This window comes from Falco punctatus (assembly GCF_963210335.1).
Source record: "Falco punctatus genome assembly, chromosome: 15".
Taxonomy (NCBI): domain Eukaryota; kingdom Metazoa; phylum Chordata; class Aves; order Falconiformes; family Falconidae; genus Falco; species Falco punctatus.
In genome coordinates this window covers 8,544,087-8,563,980 of record NC_137595.1, presented here as the reverse complement: position 1 = coordinate 8,563,980, position 19,894 = coordinate 8,544,087, and the positions used below count along the sequence as shown (strand labels likewise).

The following is a 19,894-nucleotide window of genomic DNA, read 5'->3' as shown; positions in this document are numbered from 1 at the left end:
TCTGCTCTGCTGAAGGACAGGGAGCTCCCTGCACACCCCATGGAGGGTCCCATCCTTGGGATGCTCAGTACAGGGAGCCGCACTGCTCTCCAGCAGCTCTGGCCAGCAAAGTCCTGAATCCCGATGTTACAAACCCTTCACCTAATGCAAAGCAGGCCATTCAAAAAAAAGAGGGGAAAAAAAAAAAAAAAGATGTAGAAGAAATCATCTGTAAATCTTTTTTCACTTTGCTAACCTGAATCCGGACACACCGCTTTACCCACAGCACCTGCTCTGTAATTTCAAATGATTACTGGAAACAGAACAGGAAAAATGACCCAATTTAAATGGAAATAACAAGAGTGCTGTGCAGTACGCAAGCAGGTTCTGGGGTTTCCTGATCATAGCTAGGTATGAGGAAATGCACAAGACTGTGCCATCCCATCCTACACTATCAGAAGCCAATTAAAGTAACGCTGGATGTCTGAAAATCTCTAATCTTTTAATCAAACTCCCCCACTCGCTTCCCTGCAAATAACCTTTGAAATGTGTATTCCTTCGTTATATCTTCATTATAGGAAGATGACTTGCACCAAGCAGTTAGCATAATTTTTTGTGCCCTACTTTAATTTAAAAAATAACAATACAGTGAAATAGGAGTTCTGCTTAGCGATTGAGCACCCGGCAGGAGGGACAAGGCAGATGCAGAGCTGTATGGGCCAACAACTGAACTTATTTCACATTTTTCATTGCAGGCTGGTGCCCACAAGCCCCTCCCCTGACAGAGGAGCTGCCCCCCAGGCTCAGGCTGGACCGAGTGGGTACCGGGCTATGCCTGCCCAGCTCTGCTCCAGCTCTGGTAGACCTGTTAGCCTTTGAGTTTCCATCACTGTGGCCAGCTCAGCCTGTTCCTGTGCAAACAACATTTTTGGTCCTTTGACCCCTTGCACGCTACCATCCAGCCTGCAGCAGAATCACACCCCTTGGGGCTCCCTGCCTGCTCAGCCTCTGTGGCAAAAACCTCTCGCCTGGTTTTGACACAGAGACTTTAACTCCTGCTGTGCATGGCAGGAGACAACTGAGAAACTGCAAGGCACCGTGGTATTCATAATATTGCTCAATCCGTGGTTTTGGCCTACCTTAGAAATAAGTATCAGCCTTGCCTTTTCACACAGAAAAACTCCTCTGCTTCAAGTCTCTTCCTATATTTTAATTCACCATGCAAGCAAGAAACAGTTTAGTCTACGTTAGGGATTTGGACCATGCAAAGATTAAGGGTCATTTGCAGTCTGCCTGCTTGGCTGTTTTTTGAACAGTTTAATTTCTGAACTGAAACGCATTGTTCTACAAATATCAATAAATAAATATAACAAAATGCCGTGAGGCTACCTAAAATCTCTACCTGGAGCAGTGAAACCACAGCCCCCCCCTGCCGCCAGTCTCTCCATCCCTGAGTGCTGGGGTGGCTGAGGGGGTCCAAGCCCCCTTCCCCATCCCCATCCCCACTGGGAGCCCGGGCAGTGATGTTCCCAGGGCTGCTGTACCAAGAAATGCAGCTGACTCAGAACCAGAGTGCTCATTCAGTAAGGAGAACGTTACCCGAGTTACTGGTGAGTAATCCCAAAAGTTTAATGTGAGGTAGGGATGGAGAGCACTGCAGTTGCAGCAGGGGGTGAGAATTGGAGCTGGGCGATATTTGGGGTTTCCCCATGCAGCCTCCTACCTCCCAGGCTTGGGGTTTCTGCAGGGGAAGCGATCCCTTGGGCTGCTGCGTCCCAGCAGGGTACAGGTGTGTGAAACACTCAGGTGGGCAGCGAAGGAGGGTTGAGCCCCACGGCTGCTGCAGGGAGCCCTTCTCCAGCCACCAAAACACAGGGTGGAAGACATGAGAAATACCAACAGGCCTTTTTCATCCTCCTCTTGGTGCAGCACTGCTGCTCGATCCTGCAGCATCAGCCTGGGCAGCGCTGAGCTGCTGCTACAGCTGGAGCTGGAACACATCCCGGCTCCCACCCACAGCTCCAACCAAGGCAGGAGGAGGAGGAGGAGGCAGCTCCACCACGGCACCACCGAAGGAAAAGGCTCAATGGGACACGCAAGGCTGTGGGACACCCCGCAAGGCTGTGGGACCAGTGACATTCAGCAGCCAAGGGCGCTGGCTGCAGCAGCCGACAGCAAACATCAAGCCTGCAAACACACGTGCTCACACTTCACTTGTAGCACAAAGCCAGCCACAGCGACCAGCATCCATCGCAGGACTGGGGAAGAACTGGGCAGCGTCATTTCTCTCCACAACCCCGTTAACCTAAGCTTTTGTGCCCTCGCTAAGGGATAAGCCACCCGGGCAGCAGCACTAGGGATTGCCACGAGGTGAGGGTCCCCCGCAGGGATGGTTACCTCTTTGTAACTCAGCGCTGCTGACGGTCTGAGTGGAGGAGCAGGACGGAGGCAGCTCAAGCTCCAGGGTTTGAGGATTTTGGGCGGTTCCAGAGGCCCACGGATCTGTCCAGCTGAACTAAACGTCTGAGAACATAGATGAGGAGCAAATGAAGACTGTTAGCCACCAGACAACATAGAGAAGCAGAGGGGGATGGGCAAGAGCTCCCTGTGAACTCCTTTGAGACATCTAGGTTGCAACAAAACTAGGGCAGGATACATGTAAAATGGCACAAGCATGCCACGGTTACAGAGAAAACTGCGGGATGTGCCTTACGGCTGTCCACATCACCTCAATATCAAGGTGCGTTGCCGAAACAGAGAGATCAGCCAGCACTGAGGAACCCAGCGCAGCAGAGGGGCTGGGGAGGTGAGACGCTTACCGAATGAGCGCTCCAGGACTGTGTTTTGGATACGGTGTTGCACGTCCCTTTGGTCAGCCTTTGCAAGTGGTCCAGCCATTCGTGCAAGTCCTGGCTGGTGCTGCAGGACACGGTGATCCGCTCCGTCATGTTCCCTGGGGCAGAGGATTAATTAACCATCTTTAGCAAGCAGTAGAGACCCAGGAGGAAACGCAAGGCAAGTTCAACTCAGCCCAGCAGCCAGCAGCTCTTCACTTTGCAAAGTCCAGAGGCTGCAAAAAGGCCAGGGCAAAGATGCCACTGCCCATCCTGCTCCAGGCACCCAGTGTGGGAGCTGCACAGAAAGGCAAGGGAACTGGCAAGATGAACATGCGAGGAATTATTTAATGTTAAAAGGAAACAAAACATTTCCATGATTAGCAGGACCATGACACCAAATGCCACCAGCAAGAATAGCTGCATTGCAGCCAAGGCACTGAGCATGAAATGACTGTGTATAGCTACAAGGAATGAGGTAAATCGAAGGCGAAAATTGGGAAGAACATTAGGAAAGCTACCTGATGACCAGAGCCATTAATCTGTCAATAAACAAGGCACTCACAGATGCATGGGATAGATGCTGGACACAGACAGGGCACGTATAGCACAGAGCAGCGCTGCTGGGGCAGAAGATTTGTCCCACATGAAACACTCTGGTCTTTGAAAGCAGCCCAGTGTCAGAGACAGCTCAAGGGCGCTGGGAGGATGGTGCCTCAGCCAGGAGGGAGATGTTCAGGAGTTCAGACAACACATGGTAAAAGAGCAAAGCGTGTGACGCCATGGTTAGAGGGACGAGGAAGACCAGTACCTCCAGTAGCAGCTGCTGTTTGGACTGGGAGGAAGGCCCCAGGTAGGGGTCCCACTGACCTGCAATTTCAAACACGTGTTCATTCCCTTCAGCATCTTCCAGCCTTGTCAGTGTCATTCCTGTCAAAGGCAGCCTTCCCTAGGAGAATTGAGGAGGAGTCAGTGTCTGCATCTCCTTCTCAGTGCATCTTGTTCTGCTTGTTTCTGCCGACTCCTTTCTCTTTGGGAATCACCATGAAAAACTAATTTATGAAGGCTTCAGACTGCAGGAAAAGCCTGCTTTAATTTATGGATCTAGATTTCCCTGTACAATTAGGTCAAACCCCGGAGAAGAGGCTCCCGTGACAACTGAGTCATCCCTGGCTCACCTGCCACCCCTTCCCTTCACTAGGTGCAAACCCTTTTTACAACCAAGTCAGCAGGATCAACTTCCCCCGGTTTTTCTGAAAGCCTTCCCTGTCCCTCTGCTTTGCATGCTGAACTGCCTGCTCGCCTTACTCCTGCTGGTGGGTGAAATCAAAAAACCCAGCCAAATCCTTCCCAAATCTTTCCCATCTCTCTCATGTATGAAAGACCATCACTTTCCTGGTGGGTATTGATGGTTTCAGGCAACTGGAGAAAAGCCAAGCTCCCAACAGCCTGATCGCAGCCATTGAAATGGTAAAACACAAGAAATGCCGAGTTTTGGAGTGGAAATTTTGGGCTTTTTACAGTTGGCTTTATAGTAGTGAAAAATTTTCACACAACACAGAGCCGGCTGGCTGGTCGTGTGGGGCAAAACCCTACAGCTGGGTCAGGACACCTTACATACACACAGAACATTCTAGAAAACAGCATGTAGGCAACATGCTGGGATGGTGGTGTTTTTTTTTTTTTGATTTCACAGCATTCACATTTACCAAATGCTGTTTAACCAGTTGGCAGGACAAAGGCACTAAGTGTCCTGGCATGCATGGCAAAACAAAGCCCTGGTTCCCAGCCTGGGGTGTTTGCATCACAACAGAGGGGCTTAAGGAAGAAAAGGATTTTAAATTGATAAGAGATATCTGATTTCCTTTTTCACACCTAACGCCTTGCAATTTCAAATTAAGCGTGCCTACCTGATAGATGAACCCACTCATCCGTGGGCTTGCAGACAGCATCAGCAAAACGTTTGAGAACAACAAGAAATATCGCTCTTCTTTCTCCTGCGGGGAGAATTTAGGTTAGGTTAGTTTGCAGTGCAGCACAAGAACCTTCCTCCAGCAAACTGAACCTGTTGCAGCTGGAATCGCAGCCTGTGAGAGATCACTCCCAAATCAATTCTTTGGGCTTTTTTTCCTTACAGGATCTCATTTCTGTACTTGTTTTTCCTGCATACGTTTCTGTCTGCATCCTGCTAATCCTCTTCCCATCACTTCAGAGTGCCTCAGAAGACCAAGACCTTATGTCCTCCAGCATCTCAAACAAGACTCTGGGACTAGACTCTACAGGGCTTTGTTTTACAGGTCCTTCCCTTCCCAGGGAAAAGTTCCTACAGCAAACACACAATTCGGTGATAACAGGCACTTTCCCCACACCAAACATGCAGTATGCACGGGTTTAACACCACTGGTGAAGGTCTGCGGCAAGCACTGGTGTGATGCTTTAGGACCAGTAGCAAAGGAATCCCTCCAGTTATTTCCAAAGTGCAGTCAGCTCTGGAGTGGGACGTCAAGGCAGCCACCGCACAGGACGTGGCAAAATGGTTATGCTAATGCACACTTTCAAGTCACTCTCATTTCTCAGAGTAAGTCACAGGGGGGAAAGAGGGAAATTAACGTACTATACGACACTGAGATACTTCTTTTGCTTGCAAAGTGTGTCACCAAAGGCCTGAAGCTATGCTGCCAGGGTGCCTGACTCCAAAGATGCCCCATGGCACATCTCTTCTCCAGGTAAAATTATTTATCAGCATTATTTGTCAGCACTTTGCTGGCTTGGAGTGAGGGTAGCTGCCACCTTGCATCGCTGATCTGGTGAGCAAGGGGGTATTTGGACATCGCACTCACCTCACTTCCCCCACACTGCACCATAACCTGGGACATGTAGATGATGTTTCCCATCGTTTTTATGTCCTCTCCTTCCCAGCGCTGGATGGATTCAGAAAGGATCTGCAGTTCGAGTTGTTTCCTCTTCCTCAGCTCCTGGCATTGCGACTGGGAATCACAGCAGGGCACTTTGTTAGCCAAGGGCAGGCGCAAACCCAAACCATCCCAGCAAAGACTGTTTCACCACCAGCGCTCCCACAGCCACATGGGCTCAGGGCTGGTCACATCAAGAGAGCAGGAGAGCCTGCTTTGGCTCTGGTACACAAAATTTGTTAAAAAGAATCACACCCTAGCAATTTATGAATGAATTGATACACCAAAACATCAAAGAAATTGCAGACTGCACTGAACAAACTTTTCTTTCCAAACCAGTCCTACCTCTGAGAATACAGGGTCACATTTTCCAAACCGAGACAGCCGCAGAGTTAAAACACCTCTAATTTTGCTGCCGATTAGAGAGATTCTGCCCATTTTGCCCAAACAGCAGAGTTCTATTTGCAGCAATGCAAAGTCCCCACGAATCAGATGGGTGGATATTTTCTAGCCAAAATTTGTAAACCCAAAAGCAGGACTTGGTGCAATATTTCTGCGGGGCAGCGGAGTAGCACAAAAAGAAGCTTTGAAGGTGCTGTAATTGAAAAGATTGCACCGATGCTCAGCGGCTGGGGACTGGTAGAGTTCCACAGAGCGGCCAGTCCTTCAGCAGCTTTCAGCAAGCAGAGGGCAATGCTGACTGAACAAGGACAGTCCTGCAAATTCAAGCAGAACTTGCTCTAACCAATACCTCTACCAACGAGGAAAACTGCTGCAAAGCCAAAACCAGGCTCGGTTTTCACCAGCTGCTTGTTTTTTTCCACCCCCCTGCTTCTGACAGAGATTTTCCTTCTTTCCAGCTCAGTTTCATACACTCTTTGACTATCCAGATCCGCAGAGAAGCTGTACTGGGTATAGTATGAAAACACACAAATTTGAACCAAACTGTGGGGGCTTCCTCTCCTTTTGCAACTGTTGTGTGCTTTTTGACAGCTCCCCAAGCGTCCAAACCCAGTGTTCCCATGATGGAAATCCATATAAAATCCACAGCATTCCACCACAGTCTGTGCAGAGGCACCACTGCTAATCATGGTAGCTCCGTGGTTCCTCCCTGCCTTCCCTCAGGAGCCTCCCTGGTCCTGCCACGGGACCATGTGTCCACGGCAAGAGGCAGCTCTGCCTGTCTAACCTCAAATCCGCACTGAACCTCTTTAGTTGTATCATAATTACATTCAATTACTCAACACCCAAGTACACATTTCAAGTAAAACCATCCCATCACTTACGAGCATTCCTAAAGATTAATGACACCTTGTAATTTAACTGAATTATTCCCCTATTATCTACTAGAATAAATGGAAAGGGAGATGAGTTTCTAAGTAAATGTAACATCATCGCCCTTTCCTGTTTTCTATGAACTTTGTCCTCCCCATCTTTTATCTGCGCTGCTAAGCACTGAAAACTTGCATCTGCTGCGCTGAGGAAGGAAGTTGGACCACATCTGGAGTGGTTGTAGTGAAAGGTATTCAGTGGCTACAAAGTGAGACACACTATGGCGTTTTTAATAACTGAAAAAAGCTTTGGCAGGTAAAAGCTTTGTGCACATGGATGGCTCTTCCCCCTCTTTTTCATCTTGGTGCAGTAGGGCTTTGAGGGGTGTAGGAAACGCAACTCACAGAAATAGGTTTGTTATCTCTGACTCATCCCTTCGCTGATACCTTCGCAATACCTGCAATATGGCCGATGCCTCCCAGTGCCCATGGAGCAAATCTCAGCAAAACCAAGAGCCCCTCGACGGGCTGGGAGCGTAGTAGCTCACTGCTGGCATCAGCAGCTGAGTCAGACAGCCCTGCTAACCTTTCACAGCTCGTCTCAATGAGCAAGGGGCGGTCCAGTTTCAGGTGGCAAATGCTTAGGGTATGGAAGCCAAAGGAGATGAAAGGGACCCCACCACCACCACTACCCACGTGTGGCTTTCTGCAGCTGAGGAGAAAGTTGGAGATCCTCCGTCTCTGCTGCTGGGACCACGCAGCCAGCGTGCAATTGCCCCAGAAGGGCAGCTCTAGGCTTGAAACTCGAAATTAAGATTCTTTGTCACCCATCTTTTCCATTCCAAAAGACCTTTTTTTCTAATGAGAAGACAAATGTCAGGCTTGACTCATTCTTCATGAAATGCAGCCCTGAAATGGAGTGCTCTATTTTAAGAATTGCCACCTACCACAAGGGACTTGAAGGATGTGATGGCTTTCAAAACCTCTTCGTGATCTGCATGCGCCTCCTAGTGAAGGGAGAGAAAAATCCATCAGCCACCACCAGCAGCAGCCACCCTGTGCAGCACCCACCACCCCAGCGCACCCAGAGCTGGCAGGGTGCTGGGGGATGCAGGGCTGAGGGTGCAGGCAGCATGGGCTGCAGGAGGGGGACAAAGTCTCCCAGGTACCTTCCCCGCCACCCAGTTCAATGTGACACGGTTTAAGGCAGCTACGCAATTCATCGACACCAGTGTAATGAGTGCAAAGTGGCCAGAGCAAGAGCAGGTACGGTTTTACTTAGAACAAACTCAGCTTGCAAAGAAAATCAATCAGAACAGGCAGAGTTGCAGGGTGGCTTTCTGGTTTCACCTTCAGGAAGGAATCGTCCACTGGCATGCAAGGTATTCCAGTCCACTGGCATGCAAGGTATTCCAGCCATTGCCCCATCAAGTGTGCCATTTCCATGAGCATCAAAGGGATCTTCACCTCTGGGTTTAAGTCTGAGCAGAAAGCTCTTGGGCCAGGGAGGGGAATGCAGGATGCTGCCCCGTATCTATGACTGCGGCTGCATGCTAGTACTCTCCTGGCACCTCCTCCTGGATCGAGGGCCCTACATCAAAAGGTCTTCAACTTCCAGTCCTCTTGCCAAGCAAATCCTAAGGTGTCTAGGTTGTGACGGAGCTGTCCCCGTGGCTGTCAGAGGCTGCCTGGGATTGCTCACCTCTGAATCCGGGACAAGAGCTGCCCTGAACATACCTGCCCCATCTCCAGCTGCACACAGTGCAGGGAACGCTGTGGCACACATCCACATTGCACACATCCACATTGCACACATCCACGCTCTTCCCATGGCACCACAGCTTAAACTTCAGCCCTGCCGATTCATGCACAAAACCCCCACTCTCAGCTTAGAAACTAAAAAAAATAGGTGATATGTGCCCCCCCCAAATCCACTGCTGACCCCCTAGAGCATCCTGCAAGGAGCATGCTGTCTGTATGGGCACAGTGGCTGCAGCCAAGCTCATCTGTCCCTGCAGCTCAGCAAAGCCAGGTGACAGCAGGACAGGTCAGGTCTGTAGTGTGCCTACAGTGCAGGCTCTTATGCCCTGCCCTGTGCAGAAAAACCCCTGGCTCAAACACAGAGGTTTTAATCCTCTGGCTGGGATGTGGATTTGAATGATCATGCCTAAGTGTGCCGAGTAATTAACTGGTAATTAATACTGAAAGGGGGAAAAAGCAAACCCACTTAAAAACAGACCGTTACTTCTGTTTTCTTCCCCTCCTGGTACCACCCCTGAGGTTTGCATCCCTGTGGCTGGAGTACACTGGCAGGCGAGTAGCAGAGCTCTACAGTCCCTGTGCGGGGGGGGAAATGTCCTAAAGCAGATGTGACACTTGCTGAGGAAATCTGTTAGCTGCTCTCCCTGCTCCCAGGCACTGGCTCCTCCACCCCTGTGTCTGCGCTGGCTGCCAGGTCTCTGCCTGCCTGCACGGCTCTGCCTCCACCAGGAGCACCAGCCTCGGGCAAGGGCTGGGGATGTGCCTGCAAGCTGCAGGAACCAGTGGCCAGGCATAGGAATCTCAAAAAATGGTAATAAAAGCACTTATTTATTTATTACCCGCTGTGCAAATAAATACTAGTTGTAGCCTGACCTTGAACGCTGATTTTACTTGTGCTGGAAATGGCCCATCTTTGAAGGAGCGGGGTGAAGAGCTGGCAATGCCTTCCCACAACGCCCCCCAGACCTCTCCACTGCTTTCCCACACTCCTTGGAGGGGTGGCAAGTACTTTTAGCAATGTGGTGCTCAAATACCGACAGGCAGAGATGCCTCTTGCGGCTCTGGGGGCAGCTCTTGCAGCATCAAGGGGCACAGCCTGCCCAGCAGCCCTAAAGCCCACCTACCTCCATGTGCCGCTCCAACTCCTGCAGCAGTGTCACATATTTATCCAGCCTCAGGAAGGGTTTGCTGAGGCTTGTGGTTAAGATGAGAATGCCTGGGTTGGCCGCACCCTGGCTCTCCATGAACTTCTCCAGCTCATCACTAAAAATAGAGACAACAACAACGAGGAGGGCTCGCCACCGCTGAGGGCTGTGTTTTGCTGCCTCCCATGTTTTCCTGATGGCCAGGGCTTTGCTCCGAGCTGTGTCTTTCTAAAGACAGCCCAACCTCCCCTCTGAGCGTCCCCCTGCTGCAAACCCAGCAGGGCAGGCAGGGACCTGTGAGCTCCCAGCCAAGCAAGACCCTGCTCCCCAGGGACGCCGGGGAGGATGCCCGGGTGTTGGTGTGCGCAGCCTCCGGGGTACATCGGTGCTGGCAGCTGGTCCCCTGGCACAGCGAGGTGGCACAGTGCCAGGCATCTGGTGGACAGCATGGGCTGCAGAGGCTGGTGCTGTGCTGGAGGATGCTGCAGCAATGCGCTGGGACCCTGCTGGGAGCCATGACGCAGGTGTTAGCGCATACATCAACTCTGGAAAACATGGCTTGCGTGTGTCAGCACATTTGCCAAAGCTGAATCTTTGATTGATTTAAGAAAAGAGGTCAGACTGAGGAACCACATGAATGAGTCATTTACAGGAGCCAGACTTTTCGTCAGGCTGAATTAAAGCTGGATTTCAGCAGGTAAGTAAACATATTGTGAGTTCCCGTTACAGAATGGGAAGATTTAAACAGTATGGCTGGGGTCCTGGCTTCCCCCATCACTGCAGCAGGGACAGATAAACTGTATTAGGGATGACACAGCTGTAGCCTTTTGGTTTGGCATGCTCAAATCCAAGTGTCTGCTCAAGTGGGACATGCTGAAGAAAGATGTTATTATGGCGATCTACCAACAACTCTGCAAATCAACCACTTGGTTGAACGGCAGCTCAGTTAATCAGCTGGGTAACTCCGGGTGACTTGATGAGCACCCCCCTTTTGCAATGATGTGCCCCACACCGTAGTGCCACAGGGGAACGTAGCCCCATCTGCAGATGTGTGAGCACTGCAGCAGTGGGTCACATATCATCCGGGTCCTTCAGCGAGTAAGTCATAGGAGATACTACTGCAAGGGCTGAGGTTGCCTCTGTTTTACCCAAGGCAAGAGTCCTGCATGTGCAGAGGGAACCTGTGGGACCAGCTCTGAACACAAGCAGCAGGAGTTGTCCCCATGCTGGAGCTTAGAGGCTACGCTGAAGAGCCCAAAGCCCCAGCGGTTTTCCCAGCAGCAGGATCCCATGTTATGCCCTTGCCCTATTGTCAAAATACAGGTCAAAAGCCATACCAGGACAAGTAGTAATAAAAGTGACTTTTTAAAGGAGGGACTTCAGTCTGAATCTCCTCCTCCATCACTCACCTGTGTTGCGTGAGGACGTTGACTGCCGACGGGTGGTTAGCACAGTACGTCAGGTACAGTGAGCGGAACTGGGGCATCAGGTTCATGAAACAGCCTCCCACACGCTGCTGGTTCTCGGGGAGCCTGTGGACACCAACACACCAGCCACGAAGGTAAGCCTCTTGATCGGCACCCGGCAGCTACAGCACTCTCAGGTGTCTGCCCAGGAACTACCCACTGCACGGGGACAATCCCAGGTCACCGCATAACTGCGGCACCCAGCAAAACACCCACACCTGCCACCTGGGGAGGAGGAATACGGAGGTTCTCAGGTGGGTCTGGGTTTCTGTGGTGCAGACAGTGAGTATCACAACCCGTTATCAGCCTGGGATAAGGTGTGACCCAGCCTGTCCTGTCCCACCAGCAGAGCTGCAGCTGGGATGCGGCAGCCCACCGCAGCTGATGAGGATGTGCTGGGAAGAACTGGGTGCAATGCAGCAGTGGTCCCAGTGTCTGGGCTGCCCATGAATATGAGAGCAGATGGAGAGAGAAAGAGAAGCCACACCTGAATATACTTCCAATATTCAGTCTTTTCCCCATCTCTTTTCAGCCCTTCCCAATGAGAGGCTGGGCTAAGGCTGAACACGTCTGCCAGCCTCCCCGTGGGAAACCATCACCTCTAATAATCTGCTCTTTGCTCCCTGACAATCCCCATCTTCATGCTGCCAGATCTCCCACACCACGTGTGTCTGCATCTTTGGTCTAGGTACACTTTCATGTCAGGTCTAGTGATGCTCTCATTCAGCAGGTGACTTACCAGTGGAAATGTCAGAGTTTCTTCTACCCTCCCTCCTCCCAAAGCACTACCCTGCCTTTCTTCAAACCTGTTATTTTCTTCTATATTTAACAAGCCTAAGACAGCAGCCAGGAGGAACATCAATGAGCGTGTCTTTCTATTATTTTTAGCTGCAGTCTAACAGTTTAACAACCTCACTGCTATGGCATGAGCTTACTTTGCAACTTCTTCTAAGGCTTGGTTCAGTGTTTGCTGGAACGCAGAGATTTCTTCCATGTTTCCCAACAATGACGCGATGTCCACAGCACTGAGCCTAAGAGAGTCAAATCACCAATTAGCATCAAAGAGATGTTGCTCTCAGGAGCACCCCCATGGTATTTGCAAGCAGTCCTTCCAAAAAGGCCCAAGAATTTCTCTTTCCCCAGGTACACCATCGGACATGGGAAAACACAAAATCCATGATCTGCGAGCTACAGACCACAGCCTCCCGGAGAAGATGTCTGCTGTCAAGGATTATCTTAATTGGATTTTAATCACTTAATCACACTAATCTTCTCAGACGTTTAGCTGTCTAATAGACACAGACAGATGGGATTTCAGCCAGGGGTGGGGAGGGAGGTGTGTGCACACAGAAACAGCTTTGTCTTCAGGGATTCATTCTGTGGGTCTCCCTAGGGGAGGAGGGTCCTCTAGAGCAGCCCCTCGGGTAGGGGTTCTTTGTTCCTTGAGCGAGGTTGGTTTTTCCCTAGGCAAAGCTAATGTGCCTGCTTCTCTCATCCTCCAAGCCATCCTCAGAGTCACTCTCATACCACCCTCATTTAAGCCATTTGCTGTCTACAAGGCTGAGAGCACAAGAAATATTCACAGCTGAATATATCTCACATGATGATTTGAGGAAGGGAGGAGAGATTTAAATGCAGAAGCCTTAAGACATCACTCTCCCATCTTGTGGAACTGCATGATGTCTAAACATCTGCCCTCTGCCCGGGATGCCCCGGGGCTGCCCAGCCCTCCCGCAGCACGCTCAGCCGGAGGGGTCCCGGCCCCAAATGCAGCTGCACGGACAGGGTCGCCGAGATGGCACCATTTGGAAGAGATGACGGTAAAGCTGAAGCAATAAGCAGGAGGTGAAGTTAACTGCACCAGGTCTTTTATGCAGGGTGAAACTATCAACAGGAGCCTGCCAATAGGCACCAACGCGCTGCCTGGGTAAGGACAGGATGGCACGTGCTGCCTCGGCACCACGCTGGCCAGCACGGATGGAAAGCACATCGGCTTGTTTCTGCAAGTAAGCCCTGACAAAGCCCCCCATTTGCCCCCGGCGTTGCTCAGGCATACGGGATGGCAGCATGCTCTTCCCGAGCACAGAGGTACTCAATGCTGATGGCTGCGCAGGCAGGGAAGTCACTCCGGGCTCAGCAGCAGTTTGGATTTAGCGAGAGGCAACCTAACCGCCGAGAACGTGTGTCGTCGCGCACGGAATGAAGAGATGACTAGGAGATGCGGCTTGGGCCCGAGAAGTCACAACAAGGCAAATCACAAGGGGAGAAGCCATGCAAGGCACACCGCCAGGACACATGCACGCTGGGACAGCCACGCACGAGCTTGCAGATGGGTTGGAACAGCCAGCACTGGAGCAGATGGAAATGCCCGTCTCTAACACAGCCCAATGCCTGCACCACCACTGAGGAATAGGAAAGAGCAGAAACCTGTACAAGGTGGGCTTTTTTTCTGGTTCACAGAGAAGCTTTACAAGAAGAGCAGTAACAGTCCCTAAACATTCAAAAGCAGGAAAGTAATGAACTATGGTCGATTTTACAGGGTTCTCTCCACCTCAGATGCCCTTATATCTTACTTATCATAAGACTGGAGGGGTCTTAAGTAAGTTCCCAGAAGTGACTGTAGTTCCTTCGCATAATCTCGTTCTGTTTCCAGAATATTTTGCAACACCTAGGGTGAGAGACAGAGCACTGAGTAGATCTTTGTACTAGTGACTAGTCAAAGGAACACGACATCAGCTTCCAAGTGTGGAAAAGCATGGAAGTGTATTTTAAATCCATAAATTACACTCATTAATGCAGAACCCAAAACGCTCAGGAAAACCCTGGGGGGTCCAATTTTGGGATTTTACTTTGGAAACTGGGGGAGGCCTGGAAAGCAGGTGTTAAGGGCTGCTCCTTCTTCTCTGGCAAAGCATGAAGACAATGTCAGTTCAGACCTGAGTTTAGTATTTGACCCCCGAGAGGCTCATGCCTAACCCTGCATGCACAACTGGCTGCCAAGGTATGCAAACAAATGATCTGTGCATGCGTCCTGGGAGCACCGTTTGCACGAAGGCAGGCAACAATTTAAATGCAACAGTGGCCGGACCAAGGACGGCTCCTGCGGCAGCTCAAGCCAGGGCACAGCTCACTTGCACTCAAGGACGTGCCGTGTTGGGTTTGGTCCTGCTAATCCGGCTCAGCAGCCGGTTCGTCTCCAGCAGCAGGGTAGGCAAACCCACTGCCTGCACACTCCCAGTTAGCACTCCAGTTTCTCAGTGTGGATGAGCTTTGGAGACAGTAGAGGTGGTTCCCAGCTCTCTGGACATATTGTTTCTGCTTTGCTTTGCTTGAAATATATTTAGACATGCTGATGAGCACGTTTCACCTCCAGCACTGAGAGCCAGGGATGTTCACATGCAGGCATTTTAACTCTCCTACACCGCAGGGTTCGCTCTAGCCTGGACACAGCGGGAAGGTACCTGCCGCCCTCTGCCAGACCTCGCTGCTCCTGTAGCAAGGTGGTAGAGGGGGTGATGCTTCACCCCTTCTGCAGCCGCAGTTCACAGCCCGGCAGGCTGACCTGCTCCAAAGCCAAGCCCAGTTAACAAGCCAGGCTGTGAGCTGCAGCACCTGCCCCTTCTCCAAGGGAGAACACAGGGCAGGCAGCTCAGGGTGTAACATCTCCAGCCAAACCTAAGAAAGGGATCATGGATCAGAGCCCTAATTTGGCTGGCCACACACAATGACATTCTCTCCCCATCTTTATCGACAGAAGATGGCCCTCAGTTAACGGCAAGGACTGGACCAGAGACACTGCGCTTTATTCCCCAACACTGGTCTCAGAGCTGCCACCTCTGCTATACTATCTAGTTGCCTACTTTGAGTCTCTCTCTCCTTTTGCCATCTTGCAGCAACTTCCATTTGCGGTTTACTGTCTTGACAACCTTGAACCAAGGAAATGGCAACAGCTGCATTCAAATACAGAGTCACATCCCCAGTTGTTATAAATTGTTTCAATGATTTCTGAGGGAAAGAGCCAGTTCAGGAGATTAATAATACGCTACTTATTAAAATGTATGATCAGCACTTTAAAACTTACCACAGGGTAATAATTCTTTGTCAGCTGAGTGCTTTCAAGTCCTTTTAATGCTTTGGGAGAGAGTGGTTTATCTGTACAAAAAAATACATCAATAAATTACAGTGTACAAGTCTCATTATTCCAGCAGGAAAAGTCACTGCTGCATCATGTCCAGCAAACAAAACTTCACCCCTGTGAATGCAAAACTTCAACGGCAGGGTTTGTTTGTCGGCTCCAGAAAAACTAGGAGCAAACCCAAGGCATGCATGGCACCGAAGGCAGCCGAGCAAGTTGCACCAGAAGCACTGCACAGCCTCTGCCAACTAACTTACAGGTTTGCTCTGAAATCCCTGGCAGTAGCCCAGTGTCTGGCACTGTTTGGAGCTACAATGTGGCTTCACCCGGCCCACAAAATTTGGGTTTCAAAACTGGGTGTCTATCAGAAATGCTGGATACAGCATTTTGTTCCAGGTGATTCACAAAGCACTTGAAGCCAGCGCCAATCAAGACACTGAACCCTGATCCCCGCAGTCATTTGCGATACAAAATCCTTCTCTGAACGAAGGCAGATTTGAGCACAAAGCTCCCACAAACCTGGAAGTCAGTTCTCATCTCCTTCTGCATTCGCTAAATCCCTGTGGATGCCTCCAGCATGGTACGCATGTGCACGTACACACACACAAGTCCCTGCTCCACTTTTCCTTCCCTAGAGAAGCCTCTTCCCTGCCAGCAGCATGGCTTTGCCAGCTCTGCCCGCACCGGAGAGCTGTGCCGCCAGCCCTGGCCACGCTGCACACCTCGTACCGATACGCCTCTGCACCACGCAGGACAGCCGCCTCCTTGCTCCCTGCCATTACTCACAGAAGGCAATTACTTTCACACCGATAGCAAGGCAGAAGCTTGGAATTGATAAATTTAGCCCCTGGAAACCGCAGCTTAATGTATTGTCTATTTATTGCCCTTGTAGAGTGTCCTGTCACTTCCAGCTGGGAGCTCTATGCCTCATTCAAAGACTCGGAGGAGCCTTGCTCCACGCAGCTAGTTATTTCCACCAAAGGGCACCCTTAGGACACACTGGAGGTACAGACACTGCTGAAAAACAAGTAACTCCATTTAGAGTGACATGTCTCACGCTTCGGAGGTGAGGAAAGCAGCTTCCGCTGGCTTGCAGGGAGGGGTCCCCCCGGGTGCAGCCCCTCGGCAGTGGTCCTGGGGCAGGAGAGGGTTAGCTGATGGTGCCTGCCCCCATCATTTGCAATCCAGCCATGCCTCCCGAGCAAGCAGAGACCAGGGGAGCAAACCTTCCTCCCATGTGAAATGGGTGCTGGTGAGAGGGTTTCAGCGGAAAAAGCTCTGCGGGTAAAAAAAAATCTGCCGGGCTCCTACGGTCAGGATCAACTGGAGTCTTGCCCTTTGCTTCAATGAGGTGCCGTTATTTCATGCAGCTCCCATCTGATTTTCCCCATAGGACTGAAATCTGATCTCCTTTTTTTGAAACATTTCTCTTCTCCACTCACTGACTTAATTAGCGATTCCTGGGTTGTGCCAGACAAGCCTTCAATCTCTGCTGCAATGTCCTGCTCCAGCTCAGACATCATTTCCCAGAGGGAAACGGTGGGAGATGAGATATCCTAACAATGATTTTTTCACTTAGAATTAAATAAAATCTGGCCTAATTCTGAGCGCTCACTAATTTTATTCTTCCCTCCTTTGCTTTTTCACTTGCAAGCATGGCAGCGAGGATGTCTAACGGGTTGTACATATTGCAGCCACTTTGCAGGCTGCTGCTGATGTCCCACATGTCTGAGGCCAGGGCTGATCCTGGGCCATGAAACCAGCACTGAGCATAGAACTGGTCTCTACGCAGGGTAAGCCCTCAAGGTGCATTAAGGAATTAAGTTGGATTTTGTAAAAAACCATGTTTACTGTCACACAACGGCCTCAGAAGCACAATGGGGTGAGCTGCTTGAATGGATATGTAACACTAAAGGGCAGTCAGCCAGGGGCATGCTTCGTGTCATCACCTCCCCACATCTGGTTAGAATCACACTGCAGAAAACATTAAGGACACTCAAGACAAAACTCAATAAATGCAGATGTCATCGGATGGACCGTCCCCTCCCTCTTCCCTTCTCATTATCGTAGCAGAAGACGCATCTGGGGTAGAACGTACTGTGTGGAATCAGCCACCACGACAGGCAAAACCAGGGAACCATTCCCTGCGGCCACCTAGTTTTTGTTGGTTTCCTCACTGTGACCGCGAGCACCCATTCCACTGCCACCAGAAATGGCAGGATCAAACACAAATACATCGCCTGACCGAGGTCTCTAACATAAAGCTAATTCTTTGCCCAGACACTGGAACGACCTGGCAGCTCCCCAGGACAAAGGGGACCCACACAGCCATCTCCAGCCTCATCCTCCGGCAACGTCCCTGCTCCTGCGTGGCTGGGGGGAGCCATCAAAAGGCACGATGCGCTGGGGAAGAGGGTGAAGCAGCTCTCAAACAACTCACGCGAAAGACTAGGCTTTACCCTTCTGGCCTTGTTCATCCTTCCATTAGTCCTGCTGCTTTAAGGACACAAACGGTCCTTACTAAATAGCAGCAATTTCCCAAAGGCACAAGGATCTACGCTGCATTATACCGCTGTCATTCAATCAGCCCTTGAAAGCAATTTGCTTACCGGTGGATTTGATTTCTCTGACGTAGTTGCTTGGGAACCAGCCTGTTTTTCCATTCAAGGTCCCTTCCCACCAGCCCCCTTCTTCAACCCGGGTGACATAAATAATGTCTCCTTTGTTAACGGAGAGTTCATCCTCATTGGTCTGCTTAAAATTGAACCTGGCCTTTACCACCAGCTGATGACTGCCATTCTCGGTCATCTCCTAAGGAAAGAAACAAGGGAAAACATCACTAAATAGTCCAAAAAAGCAGAAACCACTAGGACAAGCCATTGTTGTTCTTTGTTGTGACAGCTGTTTTTTCAGTATTGCTTGTTATAACGAGCAGTAACGTCTTGCTTTTGTGCAAGCGCTCCCACCAGAGGACCACAAGGTCCCTTCCCAAGCATTAATTTCGTTTCACAGCCCAATGGATGGCAGATAAGAATCGCTCTCCTCATGTCACAGAGAGGAGCACCGCGGTTTGCAGAAGCCGCAAGACTGTCTCCAGCCGAGGCAGCAAAGCCATGATGGAGATCGGGGGAGGACAAAGCCCCCCTGGCATGCTCGACCCAGGGGTACCACTCATACCCCTCTACCCCCACAGCCACCAACCCCCTGATGAGATATTAAATAAAGGATACCACAGGCTTGGACTGCCTCCTTAACACCCGCGCTGACTGTGAAGCTGTGCCGTTGGAGTCAGTGTGGGGACCTCCAGCCACAGAGCTAAGAGACGACAGATGTGCACATGGCCCTTTTGACGGCTGATCTGGTGAGGCAAAAACAACATCTGAGTTTTACCCATCTGTCCACCATCCCTCTGCATCACAGCAAAGCAAAGAGTAAAGCCTATAAAGAAAACAACAAGAACAGGGCACAACAGCTGAAAGAGCATCTATCAGAGCAAGAGAGCAAGTGCTCTGCATCTCCAGTGCGGGTACTCCTAGTCAACAGCGAGGATGGTTTTGCTGGGCTGGGTTAACCCTTCCATGCTGGAAGAAGTTGATTTGCATCCCACGGCACTCCCAGGTTATGCCACCCCTGCAGCCACACATCCAACCACAGTATTTTTTTTTAAATCCCCCTTAAAACTGTAGAAAATTAGAATAATTCTCAGCCCAATGCTGTCCAACTGTGAATGTTTCTGGGATCCAAGTAAGCACTGTTGAAGGTGTTTCAAAGTTTAGCTCGCAAGTGAGTGCTCTCAGGTCACCTCCACAGCTGCAGCTCAGGGCTCCCCGCCGAGCGGGGAAGAATGCTGAACAGCTGGTCAACACAATCGCTTCTCTATTTAGATAAGTCCTTCTGGGTTCATTATACAGCTGAAAGAAGCTAGGCACAATTTTGATTACTGTTCGTGGACCGCTGCCATTAGCCATGTGAGAGAGGGATTCAGACCACGCCAAGGAAGGACAGGACTGTCACCCCCAGGAGACAGACAGCCCTCGGAAAGGTTCAGGTAGCCCCAGCAGCTCTTGGCGTTGCCTCCTTCACACGCTCGAAGCTCCTCGCTTTCTCAAACTAGTCTCTGGGCTTGTTCCTGCCACTGCCTGCCTGATGCTGGAAATAAATCAGTAATCATGAAAACCAGACATGTGTCAGAGCAGCAGCTTTGTTTCTACATTATTACTCAAAAAGCTGCCAGAAGGTAAAAAGTTTCCTGGTGGCAACTGCCCTGTGCTGAGATTGAGTCAGTGGCCTTGTCACTATGAGCAGTCCCAGCTCCTGCAGGACCTGGCAGCGCTCAGCCCCAGAATCCTGCTTGGGCGCTGCAGAGCACCAAAACCCATGGGATCCAAGCC

The 19,894-nt window shown here is 50.6% G+C and overlaps 1 protein-coding gene across 3 annotated transcripts in view; it reads right to left on the bottom strand.

Annotated features, from left to right (window-relative positions):
• The window catches only part of ARHGEF6 (Rac/Cdc42 guanine nucleotide exchange factor 6), a 40,732-nt gene that overhangs the window by 7,293 nt on the left and 13,545 nt on the right, over nt 1-19,894 (bottom strand). For all 3 annotated transcript variants that reach the window (XM_080366090.1, XM_080366088.1, XM_080366089.1), the window contains 13 exons: nt 18,734-18,861; nt 18,113-18,314; nt 15,450-15,520; nt 13,942-14,036; nt 12,304-12,399; nt 11,312-11,434; nt 9,882-10,020; nt 7,944-8,003; nt 5,654-5,800; nt 4,724-4,810; nt 3,684-3,762; nt 2,799-2,932; nt 2,377-2,502 (listed from right to left, as the gene is read on the bottom strand). In XM_080366090.1, coding sequence (XP_080222216.1) covers nt 2,377-2,502; nt 2,799-2,932; nt 3,684-3,762; nt 4,724-4,810; nt 5,654-5,800; nt 7,944-8,003; nt 9,882-10,020; nt 11,312-11,434; nt 12,304-12,399; nt 13,942-14,036; nt 15,450-15,520; nt 18,113-18,314; nt 18,734-18,861 — 1,487 coding nt within the window. The remainder of the gene's footprint in view (nt 1-2,376; nt 2,503-2,798; nt 2,933-3,683; nt 3,763-4,723; nt 4,811-5,653; nt 5,801-7,943; nt 8,004-9,881; nt 10,021-11,311; nt 11,435-12,303; nt 12,400-13,941; nt 14,037-15,449; nt 15,521-18,112; nt 18,315-18,733; nt 18,862-19,894) is intronic.